Consider the following 23,486-nt stretch of genomic DNA (forward strand, 5'->3'; position numbering starts at 1 on the left):
GGCTCATGGTGCGCTTGAGGCTTATGGTCACTTCTCCCCCCTCCGCAGATCCCTAGCTCTACATATATATGCGGGTGCCGTGTAGCATCCGATCTCTTCCTGAGTAGGATTCTGTCATCCTTAAATTTAGGGATAAATTTTCTCATTTAAGGGATATTTTGGAACCTATGGGTAGTTTTCATACGTCTAGGGACTCCTTTCCCGGATACAGTCGTATGGTCTGAGAATCTAAAAAAACCTTAGAGAATTCGTACATGTATAAGATAACAGTATATGATAGTTTTATATTACTCATCGTCACTATCACTCTCACCTAAGATGAGCACCAGGTAGCATATTGCTACTCCACTCCTCAGCATCACCATCTCCTAAAGACTCCAATCACTCCCCAACGCAAGACCGAGAGGACAAAATCACCATCAACAAAACAATTTGGCCAGAGGGGAAACAAAAATCTCAAGGCATTAATCCTTTTGTAAATCCTTTATCACTACGACAATGCTCTCATCTTCTGAAAAAACTTCAATAGGCGAAGGGGAACAAAAATCTCAATAGGGGAAGGGAAAGGAATAGAAGACTTGTGTGAAGGGGAATCGAAGCCCTCCAAATCCTTATGTAAATCCTTATGCTGGCCTCCTCTCCCCCCTGGTAGCTGTCTCCTCCCCCTATGGTAATAGATCTAGTGTTAGAAGAAGAGGCTTTAAGTGAAAGAGATAGATGGGAGATGGGAGAAGCTATTGGTTCAATCATATCGGCTATAAGGCAGTGCGATTGTCGCCGGCGAAGCAACTCGCACGAGGAAGATGGGATGGAGAGCGAGTGGCGACTCTATTCGAGGCTGGAGCGATGAGGAAGAGTGGTAACAGGATGTGATATTGGTTAGAGAGGAGGGGAATCGGCTCTGAATGGGCCAGTATTGGATTACGTGGTAACACATCCCAGACCAAATTGAAATAAACACCCATAACGGTGTGTCATACCCCTCTGTAATCTGTTTACATTAAGATGTGAACCAAACACTACATAAGAAGCTACCGCACCCCGAAACAAAGCTACCATTTTGATAGGCTCACTTGTTCTTTAATCATTGTAGAAACTCTAGATTTCAAATGTAGAAGTAGTTACTACGTGAAAAAAAAGCTAAGGGTGACGGGTTCCGCACCTGTCACCCCAAACGCGTTATTGATGACTAGTCATTGGTGACGGGTAAGGATCTGTCACTAATGAGGTCATAGGTGACGGGTCATGACTTAACTCATCATTAATGAAGGTCATAAGTGACGGGTGACAGTTATGACCCATCACTTATGACTGATGAATATTTTTCGTGTTTTTAATACAAAAAAGTGAAAAAAAAAAATTCACTCGAGCCATCCCAACGCAAGGGCCATCACCACTCGTCACGTGTCACGTTCTATTTTTTATACTCTACGTTCTGTAGGAATCGAACTCGCGACCTCCGCTCGTGTGCGTTTCCCCTTACAACCTCACCATCGTGTGCGTTCTGAAGGAAGCTGGATATTTTATCCTTTCAACATTTTTTTGCCAAAGGTCATGACCTGTCACTTATGATTGTTTTTTTGTCGAATTGTAATTTGATAGGTGACTTAGAGTGACCTTCAGTAAAATAGGCATAACTTTTGCATACGAACTTCGATTTCGACGTTTTTTTTTACTCTACGGACATCTACAGAAAAAGTTGCATTCGTTTCTCGCCGACTTTGTTGAGTTCGGCAAATATTTCGAGGCCAAAAATGGCATGGAAGATTGAGTTCTCGCCCTGAAGTTTCTGCACCATTTTCGAAACACATGTTTGTGTCCATAACCGTCACTCCTTACATCAAAGTTGAGCAGAAATATATAATAGTTCATATTCTAGTGTTACTAATGTGAGAAAAAATAACAGAAAAATAAAATAAAAATAAAAAAATTATAGCATCATGCTATGCACATATTTACTATATAAGAAAAAAATTAAGTAAGTTATGACAGGAAACTGATTGATTAATTAAAAATTCTTCATCGGCTCTGTTTCATTAATGAACTCGTCACTAATGACTCTCTAAGATGATTTGTTACTGATGAGTTAATCATGACTACGGTCGTCATTATTATCATAAGTCATATGTCATATTATAACCCGCCATTAATTTATGCCTCTTTTATCTATTTTTCATATAGTGAGTCATCACTTCTAATGACAACTTGTAAACTAATCCCACATGAGCTCTACTAGAAAGATGTGAGCGACATCATGGTGCGTGCCACGCCCTTATTTCAGTGCAAAATCCACTCACATGGCAGTCAGGGTTCAATTTATCGATGGTAACCGGTCAAAATTTACGGTTACCGAGCTTACCACTCTGGTTCGGTTTCAGAAACCAAACGGTAACCGAATTTGAGTTCAAAAAATTCAAAAAAATAAAAAAAATCAAAAAAATCAAAAAAATCCTAAAAAATAGAGGCAATTTTAAGACCTTCTCTGATTTTTTTTTTTAAAATAATATCGTTTGCATCATATTCTATAAGGAGGAAGTTTGAAAAAAAAATGAAAAAAGTTGAAGCGTGCGGCTCAGTTATTAACTCATGTTAAGAAAAAGCTTAACATGCAAACACATATTTTTCTTGTGTAGAACGTATCTTAAGAGAATCTTTAAAATTGATTTCACTTCATTTAGAGTTTTATTAATTTCTCCATGATATTTACAAAGTTCACAAGCATAAAGTGAATATATCAAGAAACAGCACTGTAATTAACATTTTCATGTCTACCATTATTTTTCCTACATAATGAATAGTATAAATAACTAATAAAAGTGGTTTCACTAATTTTAGAGGTGTTATGGGTCAGTTATGAATTAATCTAGTTGCAATATATTTACATAATCATGCATGTTACAATAACTAATTCATGAGTTCATGTATTTTTAAAAGATATAGGATCATGTAAGAAGACTACAAAATTTGTTTCATGATTTTTGGATTAGCAAAGAGTAAACTATGCATTTAACTTGGTTTAACGAATACATTTTCTCACAAAAACTTTCAACGTTTTTATGAGTATAAATACTTTTATCATGTTGATCATGTTATAAGAAGATCAATAAATTTGTTCCACTTGATTTGAAGCTCAGATTAATTAGTTATTGATTTTACAAGATTGAGCTAATTTTTAGATTTTTTTTAACTTCACTGAAAATCGGGAAAACCGCTTGATAAATCGAGAAAATCAAGCGGTTACCAACAATATGGAAAATTTAAGAAAACCGCTCGATAAATCGACCGGTTACCGAACGTTGAATCCGACATTTTTTTGTCTAAATTTCAAATTTTAGCAAATAAATTTTGTACGAATTTCAGCTGAATTTTGAACGATTATCACAATAACCACGCATTTTCAGTTACTGTTCAGAAACGGTTACCGTTTGAAAAACGATAAATTAAACCCTGGCGGCAGCGGGCCAGCAACAAGCCAACAACTAACGGTTTCGGACGCTTTCTCTGTCTGGGCCTGAATAATTCTAGCGTTTAGACTTGAGAGCAGAGCCTAGATAAACGGCTTCCGAGTTTCGACAGGATTCCACCGTCGGTCAGCCGGCGGCCGCTCCCATGTGAGAAGCGTCAAGCTCGCGCTTCGTGCATCGGTTGGTCCGCATGGCGCGTACCACAAACAGAGCCTGTGTTTCCTATCGGCTGATGCCCACCGGAAAATGTGCGGCCAATCGGGCTCGTGCCCTACGACAAAACCGATTCACCCATATGTCACCGCGAACGCGAACCCATTCCAGGCTCTGCTGGTTACGTGTTGGAAAGGACCATTATCTTGTCTTGTTTCGATGCAACTGCTTAGCTTCCTACCCTTTTAGTTTCACAATATTTATTCACACTCACTGTTACGTACAAATAAAAAAATAATAAAATCGAGTAAAAAAATACAGTAAGATGACTATGCTACTTCTAATTAATACGAGAATAAAAGTAAGTAATTTACTAATATTGGAGTAAATACATGCATGCATTTAAGATATAACAGAAAAATAAATCAATAAATATCCTTAGTTACCGTAATAGATAAATAATTTAAGATAGATACTTTCGAAACTATGAATAAATATTACGAAATGAAAGAAGCATAGCATGTATATGTTAGATTTCAAATTCCCTACGTGTGCTGGTACAGAAAAAAGTGCATTTCTTTCTCGAAGAGAAAAAAAGAAATGACAATTTGTGCCGCAGTGCATCGTACGAACTATTTAATGATGATCTGTTTTCGAACGAAAACCATTTAGTGACGTGTGTTTAGTTTCCCGCAACTGTGCTATAGAATAATTTGGCAGCTCAATACAAAAACTTGGCGAACGTAGGCGTGTGACTTGCGTCGTTCTGGATAGATTATTATGGTATAGTTTAACAAAGCCGTGCGCTGACTAGTAATCTGCCGCCGACTGCGTCATTTTAAAGCTACGACGTGGATACTTAGTCACTAGTACATTCAACAATTTAAATTTAAAAAACACGAGGAAGTAACAGGGTGAAGCCGAAATAACCGTGAACACTTGTAGGTGAGGTTTGATAGAGCGAGATGGTATATGCATGTTGAAGGAAAATATATTGATTAGAGTTATATTTATTAAAAAAATTGTTTGGGTGGTTCTATCTGTCTAAATATGTTAAATTGAGTTTTTTAATTAACTTAATGTAAGATCATACAAGCAGATATAAAAATTAAATTATAATTAATTAATCGTAAAAATAATTTTATAACACATACAAGTATACAACTTCTCACTTCGCCCCCGGTTCCTGCGGTGCCCAAGATGCCGAAACCAGCGATACGGTGGTAAGATGCCGAAACCAGCTTCAAGCATCGTTGGTCCAAGTCCAACCCCGTTGGCGTCCCATGTTTCTTACCGACCAAACCCCACATGGCCTCCTATAAAAAAAAGCCTCGAAATCGCAGCGAAATCGTCGTAACCACTACCGTACGCCTCACAGCCAATCGCAGGCCCCCTCTTGGCGAACAGTGAAAGGCGTCTTCTCGTCGGTCTCGGCTAGCTCAATGATGGGAGGCGCCAAGCCGCTCGCGGCGCCGCTGCTCCTCCCGCCGTCCCCCGGCAGCCACCTCGCGCCTGGCACCGCATCATGCGCCCCCGACCCCAGCGCGGCTCCTCTCACCCCCGCCGCCCAGAGCCCGGACCAGGAGGGCCCTGGCCCAGCGCAACGGCCGGAGGAGACGCCACCACGCTCCCCCGCGCTGCGCGCGAGCTCACAGCTCAGCCAGTGGTCCCGCGCGCGGGCGCTCCGGTCGGGGCGGCGGCTCGGCAGCGAGGCGCTCTCGGCGCCGATGACCAAGCAGCCGCCACCGCCGCCGCCGCCGCCGTTGCCCGAGAAAGAGGGTTCCGCAGCGGGGGAGGACGGCGAGGACGACGACGTGTGCTTGGCTGAGAGGGACGCGTTGGGGAAGGCCATCTACATGGTGTCGGACGGGACTGGGTGGACCGCGGAGCACTCGGTGAACGCCGCGCTCGGGCAGTTCGAGCACTGCCTCGTTAACCGCGGATGCGCCGTCAACACCCACCTCTTCTCCGGGGTAAAGTTCAATCTGTCTTTTGTAGGTCTTCACTTTGGCTGCAAGTTCATGTTGTGCTAAACTGCTAACTGCTAACATAGTGACTAGTTTCATGGAAAATGTTCTGTTTTGTCATCTAACTATCAAATTAGGGGGCGTGAAAAATTTTGGACTGTAGTGGTACATTTTTTATGATGTGAAATTGAAAGAGTATGAGGAGTGGTGTAATGCTGTCGATTGTATTGCACTGAGCCTCGATGGCTAAATATATAGAGTACAGATGATTTGGATATCAAATAACCCTAGAGATGAGATGTAATCTAATCTATTCTATCATAACAATCAGATCCTTGTGTATCCTATACCATATACTCTAGCATCCCTCTGTAGTCACAGCGGGAGCGTCGCAGACGATGAGATTAGAGAGGAAGACGAATGACAACCCCCTGCAATCAAAACAACGCGATGCAAATGATGTAATTAGAGAAACCGACGAGTTGCTCATGCAGATGATAGCCCTTTGTGCCTGATGTCGATGTAACCGAGAGCGAGGCGAGTAGCCGTGATCGAGGATGCCGTGCATGAGATAGCGGTTGTCGACGTAGCCGTAGTCGGCGTTGCCATGGTCGAGGGAGCCGCACATGAAGCCACGGGCACAGGGAGGCTCCAGGGAAGAAGATGGTGACGCGAACAAGGTAGTCGTCGAGGAAGAGGTCGATGTTGAAGTCGACGCAGTCAAGCCATCGAGGACAAGGCGAGCATTGGGTTTGCCAAGTTTAGGAACGCGTCGGGGACGAAGGCACGCACCGGTGTTTCTAGTACCGAGCGCGTGAAGGTAGGGAACCCAACTATACGCTAGTGTCTAATGGATCAGCGGAGAAGGCATCAACGGTCGCGGTGCGCAGAGCAGCGAGGAGGTGAAGGTGCCGATGCAGCCCGTGGCTCCCGAAGTAGATGAAAAGGTCGAGGAGGAGACTGCAACGTTGGCAATGAGGTTGTGCTGGACGAAGATGGTAGAGGTGGAACCAGCGGTCGGGAGTAGTGACGCTGGTGTCCAAGAGCGTGGCAGCGGTGCTTGAAGAAGTCAGCGAAGAACACCCGAACATCGTAACGAAGACCAAGGGCACCGACGACTGATGCGATGACACGTCGAGAGAGCAGACGTCGGTCGGCCGAAGCATCGTGCCGCGCGGGATGTAGGGCGATGGCGAGATCCTCCATTTGGTCTGATCGCACCCGAGAGGACGTGGCGGCGCTGCGGAGGCACAGCCACGGGAGGCTGCATTGTGGCCCGAAGGCGACACAGCGGCAGCCCCTATGCTCGGGAAGAGGGTGCACTTGAGGAAGACAGGAGCCGTTGCCGATAGGTCGGGACGAATACGCGCAATTGGTGATCAGACCGAGGGCGCGCGAGGCGGTCTAGGCATAGGCATCTCGAGTGATGGTGGCGGCGACGAACCGGCGTGGAACACCATGTGGACAAAGTGGCGGGGCAGCGACGCGTGAGGGCATCAGTTGGAACACCGCGCGCCTAGCCGTGCCGCACGGGTGATGGTCAAGGATGCGCAGATGTGGTCGAATAGTCGGGCGATGCAGTCAGTTGGTGTGACGTGTGGTCTAGTAGTTGTTTGACGTGGTGCGGATCAGGCGTGGGCGACGCAAACCGGTCGAAGATGGGTCGACGTGTCCCATGCGCAATGCGCGAGGAGACCGGCAGAAGGCGGGGCAATCTGTGCGCGACCCGTGAACAGGGACGCGTGGAGACAGGTGGTGCATCCTTGTGCGTGGATAGGTGGTGCGAGCCCATGCGTGTGGGGACGACGTGATCAACGGAGACAGCGCATGCGTGATGACGTGGAGGTGGGCGCCAACCAAACGCACGGAGTCGAGGATGGCGTGCATCGAGCATATCCAGGTCGTGCAAACGGCGATGCGTCTTGATGCGTGGAGAAGGACGGAGACCGGCATCAAAGCTGAGGTCGGAGGAGAGGCGGGCGAAGACGATGAGCGGTGGGCGATGCAAACCGATCTTGGATCAATAAAACTAAAGAGAAACATCAATCATTGATTGGCGAGAGAGAAAAATCCGATCGAGAGATCGGAAAAAGACTCTAGGGTGGCTGATCAACATGATCGGCGGCGCGAACCCTAGGTACGGGCGACACTGCCCTCAGCGGAGATCATGGAGATCGATCTCCCTGGGGGCGCGTGGTGCGGAAGCTAGTGATGGCTAGGGTTTGTAACCTAGGATTAGAACTTAAGCCCGTGATACCATGAAATAGTAGGAGGATTGGTGTAATGTTGTCGGTTGTATTGCATTGAGTTTCGAGAGCTGAATATATAGAGTACAGATGACTTGGATATTAAACAAACCTAAAGATAAGATAGAATCTAATCCTATCCTACCATAACAATCGGATCATTATGTATCCTATACCATATACTCTAACAAAAATAAATAATTGTGCGATGCTAAATTTAGAGCGTGAAACTAGGGAAGAGTCGTATCTTGAAGAACAAAACCAATGACTTCTAATCGTGGGAATACAATGTTAACCCTGAAATTCTGCTCTATACTTATTTGTGCACAAGTATAGTTTATTTTCAGGGTGATTATTGCAACTAATATCAATTCCTATCTATGCCACAATTGTTAAATTGGGATATATTAGTTCACTGCAATATATAAATGTTAGAAATAAAGCACAATATGATCAAACATGAGACACGATTTTTACGTGGAAAACCCTTGCGGGAAAAAACCACAGGCGCCAATCGGTGATCTTCACTATATCAGGGATGTGTACAATGCAGGAGATTACAATGAGCGTCTTGTCTCTCCTTGCAGCTTACAAGATATATCTATAGGGGTGAACACATACGACTTTAGTCTAATATGGACTGTTCCGGAATACAGGCTGAATGCGTCCCTTGTCTAGCTCAACAAGAATTCGGATCACAATCCAACAAACTTCACCTTGAGACGAATTCCATCTTGTAGCAAATAAAGAATCATCAATAAACTCCCTTCAATAATAAATATCACCGACGCCAAAAGTTTCTAGAACTCAAACTGTAATACCAACTAAACTTGAGCATAGCTCAAATTTAGTAGCAGAAACGGCTTCAGCCCAAAAACGTCTATGCATACCTGCATTAGACAACATGCAACGGGCCATCGAGATGATAGTTCTGTTCATACGCTCAGCTACACCGTTTTGTTGTGGAGTACCAGGAACAGTGTAGTGTCTCATAATACCTTCAGACTTACAATATGAATCAAATTCATCAGAACAGAATTCCATCCCATAATCAGTGCGAAGCTTCTTTGCCTTTCAACCATAACCTTCCACTCTTTAAATGCTTTAAATGCTTCTGATTTATGTTCAAGAAATAAGGTCAAACTCTTCTCGAGTAATCATCAATAATAGTTAACATATAACGAGAACCACCTAGTGAAGACCTACGAGATGGTCCCCATAAATCAAAATGCATATAATCAAGAATATCTTCTGTTGTATGAACCGAAGTGTTGAATTTCACCCTCTTATGCTTGCCAAAAATACAATGCTCACAAAATTTCAGCTTGCCGATACTATGTCCATCAAGAAGACCTCTCTTGCTCAATTCTACCAAACTAAGTTCACTCATATGCCCAAGACGCATATGCCAAAGATTAGTAGCATCAGAATCTGATAATGAATGTGAACTTACAGCGGCATCACCTGTGATTGTAGTGTCTCGAAGATGATATAAATTGGAAGACTTTAAATCACCTTTCATTACAATAAGGGAATATTTTTTCACCTTCAAAATACCATCTTCACCTGACCAATCATACCCTTTAGTATCAAGAGTACTCAAAGAAATAAAGTTCTTTTTCATACCTGAAACGTGCCTCCCATCATGCATCTTTATCATAATTGATCTAATTCCAACAATTGGATGTGGGTTGTCATCACCCATCCTAATAGAACCAGTATCTTAAACAGAATTATAAGTGGTGAACCAATCTCTATGCATGCATATATGAAAAGACGCAGCAGAGTCAATAATCCATTCATCACCACTACTAGCACATCCAGCAAAAGCAACGAGTCTCTCCATCAGAACTATTATCGAAAACAACAACAGATGCTTTACGTTCTTCATTAGATTTACCTTTCCTCTTTTTTTTATTCTTCAACTTGTAACATTCAGATATGTTATGATTATTTTTTTTGCAATACCTGCAGAATTTTTCTTTGCCTCTGGACTTTGAACGACCCCTGTAACCGTTCAAACTTTTATCTCTTTAGCTATTATGCGAATTCTTCTCCTTTGTCCTACCACGCACAATCGAACCTTCTCCATTGGAAATAGAGCCATCAGTAGACACCATCTATTTCATCTTTTTCTTGGCATGCAATGCCTCATAAACTTCTTTCAAAGTTAGTGTATCATGACTGTATAATATGGTATCTCTGAAGTTTGCAAAAGAAGTAGGTAATGAGCACAAAAGAATAAGACTCAAATCCTCATCATCATATTTTACCTCCATAGACTATAGGTCAGCAACGATCTCCTTAAAGACCGAAAGTTGATTCATCACAGAACCACCCTCCTGTAGTTTATGCGTGAACAACTTCATCTTCAGATGCATTTTACTGGTCAGATCCTTAGACATACAGATCGATTCCAGCTTTAGCCATAAAGCAGCAGCGGTTTTCTCCTGCAAAATATTGTTTGATAAATGAAGATGAATTTGTGACAAAGCCTTACGATCCTTTCTCTTTTTTTCATCAGCCCAAGACTTTTGATCCTTATTTCCAAAATTATCAAGCGCATCATCCAGATCAGTGTGCGCAAGAATAGCTCGTATCTTTACTTGTCATAGAGAAAATCTTGTATCATGATCTAGCAGTGGAATATTATATTTCATAGAAGCCATGATAAATAATAATTAGGAACAAAATAGCTTGCAGCCTCTCTGGTACAGCCCTGTGTGCACGAAGCAAAAAACTGCAGAAGTCCTGGTACACTTTATGTACGTGTAGCAATTAAACAGCAAAGCTCCTGGTAAACTTTCTCGGGTGCACCTAGCAAAGATGTCAAGTTTTGGCTTTTCACGTGAGAGAGCAGGCCTTGGTGTTCTCGGAACTTGAACCTCCCTTTTTTTCTTTTCTTCACGTGAGAGTGGGTGCTCATCGGGACTGATTTTTTATGGTTGCTGAAGATTTTTCCTTCTCCTTGGTGCACGCGTGAAAACACCAGACAGCCGACTCGAAAAATGAGCTACGGAATCCGGCTGCTAGATGCGGAATAATCAATCCCGAGGAAATTCGACGAATCTCGAGATAACGCCGAGCAAATTCGACGAATCTCAAGCGACGGGATCCGACGACGAAAAATCAGATCTATATTTTTTTTTTCTCGTATTCTCGTATGTTTGATCTGGCTCTGGTACCACTTGTTAGAAATAAAGCACGACAGGATCAAACACGAGACATGATTTTTACGTGGAAAACTCTTGCGGGAAAAAACCACAGGCGCCAATCGGCGATCTTCACTATATCAGGGATGTGTACAATGCAGGAGATTACAATGAACGTCTTGTCTCTCCTTGCAACTTACAAGATATATTTATAGGGGTGGACACATACGACTCTAGTCTAATACGGACTGTTCCGGAATATAGGCTGAAGGATTCCCTTGTCTAGCCCAACAAGAATTCGGATCACAATCCAACAATAAATTTTATGTTTTGGAGAATCTGGGTTCGTGTAAGCTTAAATTTTGGGGGAGAGCTTGAGCTAACATTGCGCTGTCATTTATTTCAAGGTTATATGGTAATGGCTGAGGAAATACCCTCAATGTTATAACAAAAGATTGTTGGGTTGCAATGGTAGGAAAACTACTCTCTTAAGGAACTTTGGATTTATTGTCCACTAGATTAGTGGAACACTTTCTTGAGTAAAGGCAAATTCACAAATCTGCAAGGGTATGTATATGGATCGTGCAATTGGGTAAATGCAGACATTTTGTGCAAATCAATAACTGCATGGTTGCTTCATGCATATCTATTTATTTCATTGGTGCAAATTTGGACTCCAATTCTCCATCTTGTACACATTGTTTGGGTGAAGACAAATATTTATCAGGTAGTTGAGATATTCAGGCATGGACAAATTATTGGAGATACTTATTGCCATGACTAGTTTTTCTTTTGTTTGTTTGCTTTGATCATATTTTTGGAGAAAACATGCATTTGTCATGTTCCTGGTTCAGAAAATCCTGATTAGACAAGTTATCAATTTTTCAAACCTGCACAGGCTTGAAAAGTGCTAACTGCACATCACTTCTTGGTAAGAGTCAGCATCTTTTATAAGTAATAAGTCTCTGCAAATGTGTTTTAGATCGACAACATGGATAGACTTATTGAGATAATAAAGCAAGCGGCAAAAGAAGGGGCGCTGGTCCTATATACCCTTGCTGATCCTTCAATGGCGAAGGCAATTAAGAAGGCCTGCGATCTATGGGGTGTTCCATCGACTGATGTTCTTCGACCTACAGTTGAAGCCATTGCTTCTCATATTGGTGTTGCTCCATCTGGGATTCCACGAAGTTCTCCTAGCCGACAGGGTCATCTCACTGAGGATTACTTCCGACGAATTGAGGCTATTGATTTCACCATCAAACAAGATGATGGAGCTCAGCCACAGAACCTTAACCGTGCACACATTGTACTTGTTGGCGTTTCTCGCTCCGGGAAGACACCATTGTCAATTTATCTAGCTCAAAAAGGATACAAGGTGGCGAATGTCCCAGTTGTGATGGGAGTGGACCTTCCAAAGGCCCTTTTCGAGATAAATCAGGACAAGATTTTTGGATTGACGATAAACCCAGTGGTTCTTCAAGCAATCAGAAAGACAAGGGCCAAATCTCTAGGTTTTGATGGGCACAAGAGCAATTATGCTGAAATGGAGCACGTGCGGCAGGAATTGAACCACGCAAATCATATTTTTTCTCAAAATCCAATGTGGCCAGTCATTGGTATGATTAGTTAATTGTCTTCATGGAAACCTTTTGTTTGTTGTTTCTTCTTTTTAAAGCATTCTTTCGTATTGGTTTCCTGCAGAAATCACTGGGAAAGCTATAGAGGAAACAGCTGCTGTCATTGTCAGGATTCACCATGACAGGAAACAGAAGTGCTCCATGCCACGCATATCGAAACGGTACTAGCATCACGTTCTATCCCTTCTACTACACCTTGTAATGTATGCGCGTTTTGATAAGCTCCATGCCAAGTACCATGGCCTTTATCGTTTTTTGTTCTTACTTTTATGTGACCACCTTCTAGGTGGCGTTTGTATCTTAAAAGATAAGTTTACAGTATAGTGCAGCAGAAATAAATGTATATTGCATTTTCTGACACCATCTGTATTATGTTTGGTAAATACTAGGGTGAATTAACTTTCTGAAACTTACCAAACAAATCAGAGTAATATATTTCCTGCAGGAAACTCAAATCCCCATCATCACAAATATTTTAGCTGTCTGAGTACAAATTATTAAATGTGATCCTAAATATCATTCCTTTCTTCCTGAACAAGAATTTGTAAGACAATATGCCCGGATCAAGATAAGTATTTCCAGTATTCTTCACTAGGATCATTTGTGGAAGGATATTTCCACTTTTGGTTTAGTTAGGAGAATTTGAAGGCGTGTTTGTATCTAGTTCCCAATCTGAAAACAAAATACTTTTGTTTTTAATTTGCCTTCATTTCCTTCTGTCTTACTTACATCTTGTTTCACTTTTCTAAGAAATGTTAATTTAATTTGATGGATCTTGTTCTTTTTCGTTTACACATTTACAATAGCAGCATGTTGTGTGGAATGGTATTTCATACTATTTCTCTGGTTGTTGTTTGAACTACGCGTCTTGTGGGTGTGTGGTCAGAAGTACCAGAATGAATTTCTGGTAGACTGCTTCAACCAAAATGTAGTTTTCCTGCTGGCCCAGGACCACCCTGAACAGACCTCCCGTCACTGAACTAGTCTGGAACCTGGTTATATGAAAACTGCAGCGGCAGCTGAGGAGCTGGCATCAGTATCTTCAGAACGATCCTCAGATAATCCTTCTTTTGATACTTGATATTTGTTTCCATTTGATACAACTATAAGGAAACATGTTATATTTACAAATTTAGCGTATTCAAGTTGAATCTGCACGTGAAAGAAGACTAGTAGCGGGTCTATCTTTTCAATTGACAAACTTTGGATAACTTTTCTGTATTGAGCTAATGGCAGCTGTAGGCCTGTAGCCGTCCATCAGCTACACAGCCTCTCTGTGAAAAATGGCGGATATATCCATGTTTTTATTGTGTCCCAACTCCCAAGTATCATGTTTCTGAGTGCTCGTTCTAAGTAGCTAAGGTAGGTATCCTGAATTCCTCTGCATTGAACTGAATGACTTGAAATATGTTTCTGTTCTTTCAGGGTGGCTCCAGTTATGGTCTACGATTATCTGTCAGAGGTCGTTAACACGCATTTGGAGTATTAAAAGACTTTTTTCTAGGAGCTTTTACGTCAATTCTACTGCAGTGAAGAGATTCCGAAAACCTAAATCCTGTCCAGTCCGGCATTCTTTACGTTGCTCTGGCTAGATTAGGGTCATTGTGCGTAGAGGTTTCCAAATTTATCTTAGATCACCACCTCGTGATCTGTGTCATCTTTTGTTCGTTCATTTAGCTTAGGTTTATTGAATTGCTGTACTGATCTTCCATAAAAGGCATTCAAACACAAAGACAATTCTTCGAAGTACGTTTTGTATATTTGTGTGCGCAACAGCAGCAAGAAAATTCGGTATTATCGCTGTAAAGCGACATGTAATTCTTTTGAGCAATTAGAGAGAGAGAGAGAGAGAGAGAGAGAGAGAGAAGAAAAGAAACCAGGATAGAAATAACTACCATCGCAGACTTGTCTATCAAACCCCAACCAGCCTAATCTCCTCACCGCCGATCACTCTGACCTTCCAGGCTCCACAGCACCACACCTTTTTATGCCTGAATTACAGTACCCCTTGTAATCTCTGCAAGCCATCTCGTTCGGAAATTCTCTGAACAACATGGAAATCTCTTCGCCTTGGACGGCCGGCGTTTCACCGAGCATCGAAGACAGCGCCGGCGCCACTTCCGCTGGAGCCCGTCCTGCTCATGGACAGAGTGAAGTAGAGCAGGATCAACGTTCCCACGCTTGACCTGCAGACGAGGAAACGGCATAAGCTTATGCCACCTAGATTTCAATTTTTGTCTGAAACGAGCAAGAATCTGAATCTCGCAGGATTTTCACAGGAATTTTGTAGCGAATCATTCGATTACCGCATGGACAAGTTAAAATTTTCATATATTCCAAACGGAGCCTGTACCAGTCAGGGCGATCGCCATCTTTTTCTCTGCCATCTTGTTCATGCGGGAGGTTTACCGGCGTTAATACTACAGCTCCGTTGCTTAGCTTGTTCAGGCACAGCTCATCGAACTCGCTTAACTGCTCTGCCTTACGGTTTGGGTAAGAAGCAGAAACGAACTGTTGGGTCTCGCCGACCCATAGGATCACGCGCATGACCACACAGACAACCACCCGTGATTGCCGATCATGTAAGCGACCAGCAAAATCCAACCACGAGTAGTCTGGCGATCCGCGAGTATGAGAGAGCGACCACGCCTCCGATCAATATATGCGGCGAGACCGCACGAGCAACCAGTCGAGCACGACTGCGTCGAGAGAACGACCAGTTTCACGAGCAGCACCTTGCTTGACCATGCGAGCCTCCCGGTGAGAACACAACGACAAATACTCGATGAGAATAACCATAAAAGAAAGCTCTCTCTGGAGGAAAGTTTTAACTTTATTATCTTATAACTTGCATGACTCTATGTCTTGCTTACAGAAACTAGCGATTATAACTCATATTTATAGCAACATACTGACTCCGAATCCTAAACTGAATCGTGCCATCCCACAATCTGACTCCAACTCAAACTCTAACTACTTCCGTGCACATCGTACGAATGAACCTTTCAAGTTATGACCAAGACTTCAGAGTTCAATCGAGTCCCCAAGGCCCACCACTAGGATTAAGTCCAACATACTCCACTCTAATCCTGATATGGGCCAAGTTATGAACTCCCAATATATGTCGCATGATCACCAGCTTCAATGCCGGCAATGCCTTCGTCATAGTGTCAGCTCGCTGCTCCTCTGTGTAGATGAAATCCACCTCAATCTGGCCTCTTTCAAAGCACTCACGGATGAAATGAAACTTGGTGTCAATGTGTTCACTGCGGCCATGAAACACTAGATTCTTCATCAAAGCAATTACCGATTTGTTGTCAATAAGCAATTTTACTGCTTTGGACTCTTCTCCTGTTCGCTCCCCCAACATACTTCTAAGCCATAATGCTTGGCATGCCACCGCCATTGTCACCATAAACTCAGCCTCACAGGAAGATAAAGCCACCTTTTTCTGCTTCTGCGAGTTCCATGACACTAGGCTCTCATTGATATAGAAAGTCATATCTCCAATACTCTTGTCATCCATGTCACCGGCTAGATCACTATCTGTGTAGCCGGTGATCACCTTTGTTTCTCCTCCTGTAGTATACACAAGACCATAATACACGGTACCCTTCAAATGCCGAAGAATTTGCTTCACTGCCTTGCGATGCATCACCATGGACTTCTCCATAAATCTGCTTGCCACCCCGACAGCAAAAGACAGATTAGGTCTTGTATGAAGTAAATACCTTAGGCAACCGATGATGCGGCGATACTCAGTTGCATCAACCAGTTGTCCATCTGAATACTTATGCAGCTGCGCCCTTTGTTTCATGGGGAATTTTGTGGGATTGCAATCTATCATACCTAATTGACCGAGAACCTTCTTCGCATACGTTATTTACTTGATTGTAATTTGCCCATCTTCTTGTGCTACCTCAATCCTGAGATAGTAATTAAGCAATCCAAGATCGGTCATCTCGAACTCACTCATCATCTGCTGCTTGAGTCCCATGATCTCTTATGGACTTTCTCCTGTCACAATGAGATCATCAACATATACTCCGACAATAGTTCGAGCCCGACCTATTCCTCTTGTGTATACAACATGATCCTGTGTACATGTGCTAAAACCAATCCATTTCAAGCTCATGTCAAATCATATGTTCCATGCCCGTGGCACCCGTCGAAGTCCAGACAACACCTTGCCGAGTTTGAGCACAAGATACTCTTTGTTTTCACTGCAAATCCCTCCGGATGAGCCACATATACTTCTTTTTCGAGTTCTCCATTTAAGAATGCTGACTTGACATCAAGATGATGAATCTGCCAACCTCGGTTGGCTGCAATAGCAAGGATGACGTGCATGGTGTCCAGCCTAGCCACTGGTAGAAATACTTCTTTAAAACTGATTCCTTGCTGCTGCACATATCCCTTCGTGACCAACCTTGCCTTGTACTTGATCATATCTCCATCTGAATTCTTTTTTAGTTTGTAAACCCATTTGAGCCCAATTAGCTTGTGACCAGCTGGCAACGCATTGAGCGTCCATGTGTCATTCTTCTCTATGGACTCAATCTCTTTGGCCATGGAATCCTCCCAGACTAGCTGTCCAGCAGCCTCGTGGTAGGAGGACAGCTCCTCTGTCTCCATGAGCATAGCCTCTGCTTCCAGGTCTTCATCAAGGTTCACCCTTGGAGCATCTCTCATGATATCATCGATGTTCCTGTAACAAACATGTCCTTCTTCTGTGCTGCTACTCCTGCTCGGCAGCGGTGTGTCCCGATCATCCACTGATGATTCAAGTGCCAGCAACATCATTGGAGTGGTCGGGGTTGTTGGAGAGGTGGTTGTCATACGTGCCACATCACGTGTCCTGGTGCTGAACCACCCGCGAATGGCATAGTGCCGCCCACCGCTGGCTCAGTGCTAATCACCTCCTCAACATCAAAATTAGACGGTTCCCCGTTGCCAACACCTGTACATCAGCTCCAATCCACGCTTTCATCAAATTTAACATCACGACTCACATGAATTTTTCTGTGCCTTGGATCAAAGAGACAATACACCTTGCAGCCATTCTCGACGCCAAGATACAACATCGGCTAGCTTCGGTCATTGAGCTTCTTCAAGTGTGGCGTTGTTACCTTTGCGTGTGCAGTGCAGCCAAACACACATAGGTGCACCAAATGCGGCTTCCTTCCATTCCAAGCCTTGAACAGAGTGCAATCATCAAGCGCCTTCATCGGCAAGCGCTTTTAGCAGATACACCGCATGCCGCACCATCTCCCCCTAAAATCTTCTAGGCACATTCATGCTCTTGAGGAGGGACCTAGCCATCGCCATCACGGTCTTGTTCCTCCCCTCAACCACGTCGTTTTGTTGTGGTGTGTATAACACGGTAAGGTCCTGGCCTCCTCGTATAGTCGGGTGAACTCGGCAGAGAGGAATTCCCCGCCGCGATCAGTCCTCAACGTCTTGATGCACTGCCCGCTCGTGTTCTCAGCCTCTAACTTGAATTTTCTCACGAAGCAGGTTTGGTCCTTCGCCTTGATCACATACACCCACATCCACCGAGTAAAGTCATCAACAATTAACATGAAATAACCATTGCGGAATGAGAGTCGAAGGTGTGATTGGCCAGCAAAGGTCAGCATTTAGCAGCTCGAGTGGTTTCTCCGCCCTAAAATTAGCCGTTGCCGGGAACGGCTACCTCACCTACTTTGCCAGCAAACACCCTTGACATAATTGATTCAAGTGTGTGATCGGAGGCACGACCGCCACTATCTCTTTGTCAACAAGTAGCTTCATAGCTATGAAGTTGATATGTCTGAGCCTCGCATGTCAAAGCCCTGCCGAGTCTTGAAGGCTGGCTAAGAGACACATCGACGTTACTTGATGCAACTCGATCTTGTAAAGGCGTTTTGGAGTTCGCCTCACTTTCATCAGCAACCGTGCAGGACTATTATCATACACTCGTAGATGTTCAGCATCCATGATCACTTTGTGTCCAACTTTAATAAGTTGTCCAAGGCTGATGATATTTCTGCACAGTCTTGGAATGTAGTAGATCTCCTACAACAGCCATTGATTGTCATTCTTGCAGCTGAACACCACAGACCCTAACTTCATGATCTGTACTATGGAGCCATCCCCGAACTTCACCTTGCCAGTGACACCTTAGTCTAGCTCCCTAAAATTCTCTTTTATCACCGGTCATGTGATTACTGACCCCATTGTCCAGGTAGTAGACCTTAGAGCTGGAGCCTCCCTCCATTGTGTCATGCAGTTCCGGCTTCAACTTCTCCTCATTCAGCAACACGACATCCCGCCTCTGTTGCAGTCCTGGTACTGACTCCTCTGACACTACGAGTAGTAAGGCCGGCTTGGTATCATCAGTACGGGTGAGATGTGTCTCGCCTTTCTCCTTCTCCTTCTTTGGTGCCTTGCACTCGTTCGCGTAGTGCCCCATCTTGTAGCAGTTATAGCACTTGATGTGGCTCTTGTTGCGACGACAGCCGCCTGAGCCGCTCTCCTCATCATTGCGTGATGTACCACCATGACCACCTCTGCCACGACCTCTGCCACATCCACGATCACCCCGGTTGCGATTACTGCTATCTGCAGCAGGGTGGGATTTTCCTTTGTTGCCCGACGAGGAGTCGCTGCCATCCTTCTTCTACCGCACCTGCCACTCGGCCTGAGTGAGAAGGAGCTGGCCATCGCCGGTGCTACTGTTGTCAGATGTGCGCAAGCGATCACGTTCTTCAAACGCCTTCAATCGCCCCATGAGTTCCTCGAATGGCATCTTGCAAGGTCGTAGAACTGCTCAATCCAGGTGATCACACTCAGGAATCGATCCGGCACGGTATCGAACAACTTTTTAACCAATACAGCGTCGTCGAGCATCTCCCCCAGATTGGCATATCTGATAGACATGGCGTTGAGCTTTCTGACGTACTGGTCTAACGTCTCTCCCTCATGTATGCGTATAGCATTGAAGTCACTCTTCAACATCTGCAGACACGCGTTATTGACACGATTTGCACCTATGAACCTTGTCTTAAGACAGTCCTAGACCTCCTTTGCAGTTTTCTTCCTTGCCACCTGCATCAAGAGATCCTCCAGAAGCGCTTGGAAGAGATGCGATCTCGCCTTCTTGTCCTTCTTCTCATCGACGTCCGCACCGGCCATTGGCTCAACTTCCTCCCAGACGCTTTGATCCTTCATCATCGCCTGCACGCGAATCACCTAGCTTGTATAGTTTGTCATCGTCAACTATGGGTATAGGAACGATGCACTGCCGCTCTCCCGTGCCGCCTCGCCCTGAGGAAGATCGACATCTTCACGAGTTAGTGTTGCGCCCTTCCATCTCCGATACCAGATGTTGGGTCTCGCCGACTCACAGGATCACGCGCATGACCACACAGACAATCAGCCCGTGATTGCAAATCACGTGAGCGACCAACAAAATCTAACCACGAGTAGTCCGACGATCCACGAGGAGAGAGCGACGACGCCTCCGATCAGTATACACACTAGACCGCACGAATGACCAGTTGAGCACAACTACATCGAGAGAACGACCAGTCTCACGACCAACACCTTGCTCGACCACACGAGCCTCTTGGCGAGAATGCAAAGACAAATACTCAACGAGAACAACCACAAACGAAAGCTCTCTCTGGAGGAAATTTTTGGCCCTATGATTTTACAACTTGCACAACTATATGCCTTGCTTACAGAGACTAGAGATTACAACTTATATTTATAGCGACCTGTTAACTCTGAATCCTAAACTGAATAGTGACATCATACGATCCGACTCCGACTCAAAGTCTGACTACTCATATGCACACCGCATGAACGAATCTTCCAAATTACGACTAGAACTTCAAACTTCAATCGAGTATCCGAGACCAACGACTAGAATTAAGTGCAACACAAACTTGTTTTTAAGAGCGTACTGCTACTTGCATGTGGAGCTGGCATGCCAGAAGAAATATTCAACTAACGAACGAACGGTGGAAAGAAATTTCTTACAGCGTGGCAAAGAGGAAGACCACCCTCCGGGGGTCAAGCCACGGCGCCGGCCGCCGGCCAAGCCGCCGGGACTTCCCGCCAGGCGTGCCGGCCATCGGCGTGTGGACGACGAGCCGGGCGCCGTTCGCGTCCCCGAGGTCGCCGGCCGCCACGTGCACGAAGAGTTGCGGCCTCTCACCACCACCTGCGTGCACATGAGCCGATGAGCATCGATCCAAAGGTTGCATCTTTCGACCATGTCACAGCCAAAGTTACATCTCATTCGCCGCTAGAGCGGTAGCCTGTGATTGTCACTCGTAATCACCAGTACTAGCTTAAGTGACAAGATAGGCAATCCATCGCTGTCTAATCACCGGGGATAAAAGGGAACCAACAAATTAAAAGCCAATAAATAAAATGCGAGTTGAGTGCTGATCGAGGAGTCTCCATCACTTGGGACTGACGTACCGGAGGTGCCATTGGCGTCGCCGTCGACCGGCTTCCTTTCGCCCTTCCGCGACAGCGACCTCACCACCTTCTGTCGCGTTCACAGCGCGGGCACAAGGAAAGAATCAGCTTTGTAAGCAACGAAAAGAAATTGGCGCGTGACCGGGTCGCACGCGCGCGCGTTTCTCGGACTTACGGGTGTCCGCGGGGGTGCGGCTGCCGTGGGCGTGTCCGGTGGGCCGCCGGCGCCGGCGAGCGACGACAGCGCGCCGACGTCGAGGGCGACGAACCCGCCGCCGGTCGCGGCGGGCGAGTTGGTGTCTCCGACTAAGTTCGATTGCCCAACATCACCCGGCGCAAGAACCTGCACGCAAGACAAAAAAACATTGGGAGCGGCTGTTACTGCTTCAATCCGCAAGACAACACCTGCATAACAACATATAATCGATCTAATGCACTGCTACTGCCAAAACAGAACCAAACTTCCCCTGTTCTTTATGAAGGCAAAAAGAAAAGAAAAGAAAACGAATTCAAGCAAAATTCACTTGCTTCTAGCCGATTGGCTCGCAGAAGATAGTGCAGGTGAGATTAGGAAAGAGACGAACGATGAGCGGGTGAAACAGAGTGCAGACTCACGACTGGATGGTTTGTGGCGGCGTCCCCCATGACTTGGACCTCTGTGGAGATGCTCTGCTGCTTCTTTTTTCCTTCTCTTTTGTTGTGTTGCGCGGCTTCTGATTGTTAGTTGTGGGAGGAGGAATGAATGTAATGATTGTTAGTACCAAAACTAGGAACAGGAGGAAACGGCCGACACTTTGCTCTATTTCAGGACGAAAGATTCTCTCTCTCTCTTCCTTCTCCCACTCTAGCGAGCATGTGGGGGAGAAGATGATGGCGAGTACGGTTTTTTATATACCGCTGGATTTTGCATAGACAACCACCTGATTGTTAGGAAATTACACCAGTGCTCTTCTTGCCACGGAGTCCTCTCAAAGTTGGTTTTTTTTTTTGCGATTTTCTCAGTGTTGGTTCTTGGATAATTAAGTAGTGGAGAGGAAATTTTGACTTGCGATGCATACCGATGGTTCGAATAATGTAAGATGTAAGTGCTAATTAAATATTGCTGCTTTCCTACTCTCTCTGATCCAAACTAGAGCATTTATCAATTTTTGTCATCGCTTGCCTGATCAGACCACTGCTCCATCCCATCGTAAATACTATATATATCGTTTTGGATAAGACATGATATTTAATACATAGCTTTGATCACTATATTTCTATTAGAATATATTTATAAAATATATTGAATTTGTGATATTATGAAATCATTTTTAAGATAAATCTATATATATATTTTTAAGGTTTTTAGACTAAATATGTTGAAAGCTATTGTTAGTTAAAGTTTTAAAAGTTTGTCTAATTTTTTTTTAAATAATATATATTTATGATCTGATGGAGTATTTATTTTACTGCCAAATTATGGATAGACATGGTACCATTTGATTGCCAATGTTTGACCAAGCAATTGGGCAGCTAGTGTTTTAGAGTAGCACGCAACTTTGGCATGGGTCAATGAGCTAAATGCTTGTCTAGCATAAAACCAAAGAACCTCCAAACATTAGCTAACATATTAAGTCTCTTCTCAAACGCGGTAGTTTCACGAGATACTTACAGAAATCATAACAATTCCTATAGAAAGTACTAGTAATAGAATACCTAACAAATTTGTGCGTTCCGAAGAAGTCATTTAAGGGTTTGAAGTCAAATCTCAGCGAGGCTACTCTCATGTGCAAATTCCAAAACTGAAAAATCAGCGAATTCCGAAGTTCCTCGAGGAGTGACGCATAAAAAGAAGCAAGGAAAAGCTCTCATTATTTATTCACTGGAGGTCGTTCTCGGGAGAAAAGATTTGGCAGGCAGATATCATCAAGCATTCGATGGCTGCTTCTTTTCCCTGCCGCCACTCTCACTTTTAGTTGGCGAGGCAAGCATGCGAGTATTTCCCCCAACTCCACCCATTTTTCCTTTTCCCTCACTTTCCCCAAAATCAACAGAAAGGAATTACTTGATTTAAAAATGAAGAGATGCACTACTTCCATAAATCTAACTTGGAAAGCAATACTTATAATTGTGAACTGACCCAAAAGAAATCTTTTGACATAACTGCACTGTTACATGGTCGTTGGCACGTGGGTCAATTTTTAGTGGGCTTCACGTGTCAGAGACGAAATTACCCTGTCTAGTTACGTTAGAGGAACTGTTTCTCAGCCAGTCAGGAGCTACGACGATAAATGACGCCAAATATATGATGCACGGTTTATATATATGGGGCTATGTGGTTTGTTCTTTTTTCTTCATATTTCATTATTTTTTCACCAGTGCTATTTCCATACAAAGCATATATATATATATA

At 44.1% G+C, this 23,486-nt stretch overlaps 2 protein-coding genes across 4 annotated transcripts; one reads left to right on the forward strand and one right to left on the reverse strand.

Moving 5' to 3' along the window:
* Positions 1–4,955: 4,955 nt before the first annotated feature.
* On the forward strand, positions 4,956–14,380 carry LOC133890003 (probable pyruvate, phosphate dikinase regulatory protein, chloroplastic). Of its 2 annotated transcripts, XM_062330436.1 has the most exons (4): positions 4,956–5,590; positions 11,965–12,601; positions 12,687–12,783; positions 14,048–14,380. In XM_062330436.1, the coding sequence occupies exons 1-4, from the start codon at positions 5,060–5,062 to the stop codon at positions 14,109–14,111; spliced, it is 1,329 nt and encodes a 442-aa protein (XP_062186420.1). In that variant the 5' UTR covers positions 4,956–5,059; the 3' UTR covers positions 14,112–14,380. The 2 variants fall into 2 exon arrangements, with proteins under 2 accessions (XP_062186420.1, XP_062186421.1); XM_062330437.1 differs by lacking the exon at positions 14,048–14,380 and having other exon boundaries at positions 12,687–12,982.
* LOC133890004 (uncharacterized) lies at positions 14,360–21,967 on the reverse strand. 2 transcript variants are annotated; one of them, XM_062330439.1, is made up of 5 exons: positions 21,710–21,967; positions 21,270–21,437; positions 21,095–21,161; positions 20,648–20,831; positions 14,360–14,808 (listed from the first exon to the last, which is right to left on the reverse strand). In XM_062330439.1, exons 1-5 carry the CDS (start codon positions 21,737–21,739, stop codon positions 14,709–14,711), a joined length of 549 nt encoding a protein of 182 aa, XP_062186423.1. In that variant the 5' UTR covers positions 21,740–21,967; the 3' UTR covers positions 14,360–14,708. The 2 variants fall into 2 exon arrangements, with proteins under 2 accessions (XP_062186423.1, XP_062186422.1); XM_062330438.1 differs by having other exon boundaries at positions 21,095–21,164.
* Positions 21,968–23,486: the final 1,519 nt, after the last annotated feature.

Source organism: Phragmites australis, chromosome 14, assembly GCF_958298935.1.
Source record: "Phragmites australis chromosome 14, lpPhrAust1.1, whole genome shotgun sequence".
NCBI classification, from domain to species: domain Eukaryota; kingdom Viridiplantae; phylum Streptophyta; class Magnoliopsida; order Poales; family Poaceae; genus Phragmites; species Phragmites australis.

Bases quoted from the DNA above. Each gene is read 5' to 3' on its own strand.
- LOC133890004 (XM_062330438.1), bottom strand. From the start codon at position 21,739: ATGGGGGACGCCGCCACAAACCATCCAGTC. The intron at 21,165-21,269 runs GTAAGTCCGAGA...TGAACGCGACAG, and splicing joins CCGCACCCCCGCGGACACCC to AAGGTGGTGAGGTCGCTGTC. The intron at 20,832-21,094 runs GTACGTCAGTCC...ATGTGCACGCAG, and splicing joins CGACGCCAATGGCACCTCCG to GTGGTGGTGAGAGGCCGCAA.
- LOC133890003 (XM_062330436.1), top strand. From the start codon at position 5,060: ATGATGGGAGGCGCCAAGCCGCTCGCGGCGCCGCTGCTCCTCCCGCCG. The intron at 5,591-11,964 runs GTAAAGTTCAAT...AATGTGTTTTAG, and splicing joins ACACCCACCTCTTCTCCGGG to ATCGACAACATGGATAGACT. The intron at 12,784-14,047 runs GTACTAGCATCA...CTGTTCTTTCAG, and splicing joins ATGCCACGCATATCGAAACG to GGTGGCTCCAGTTATGGTCT.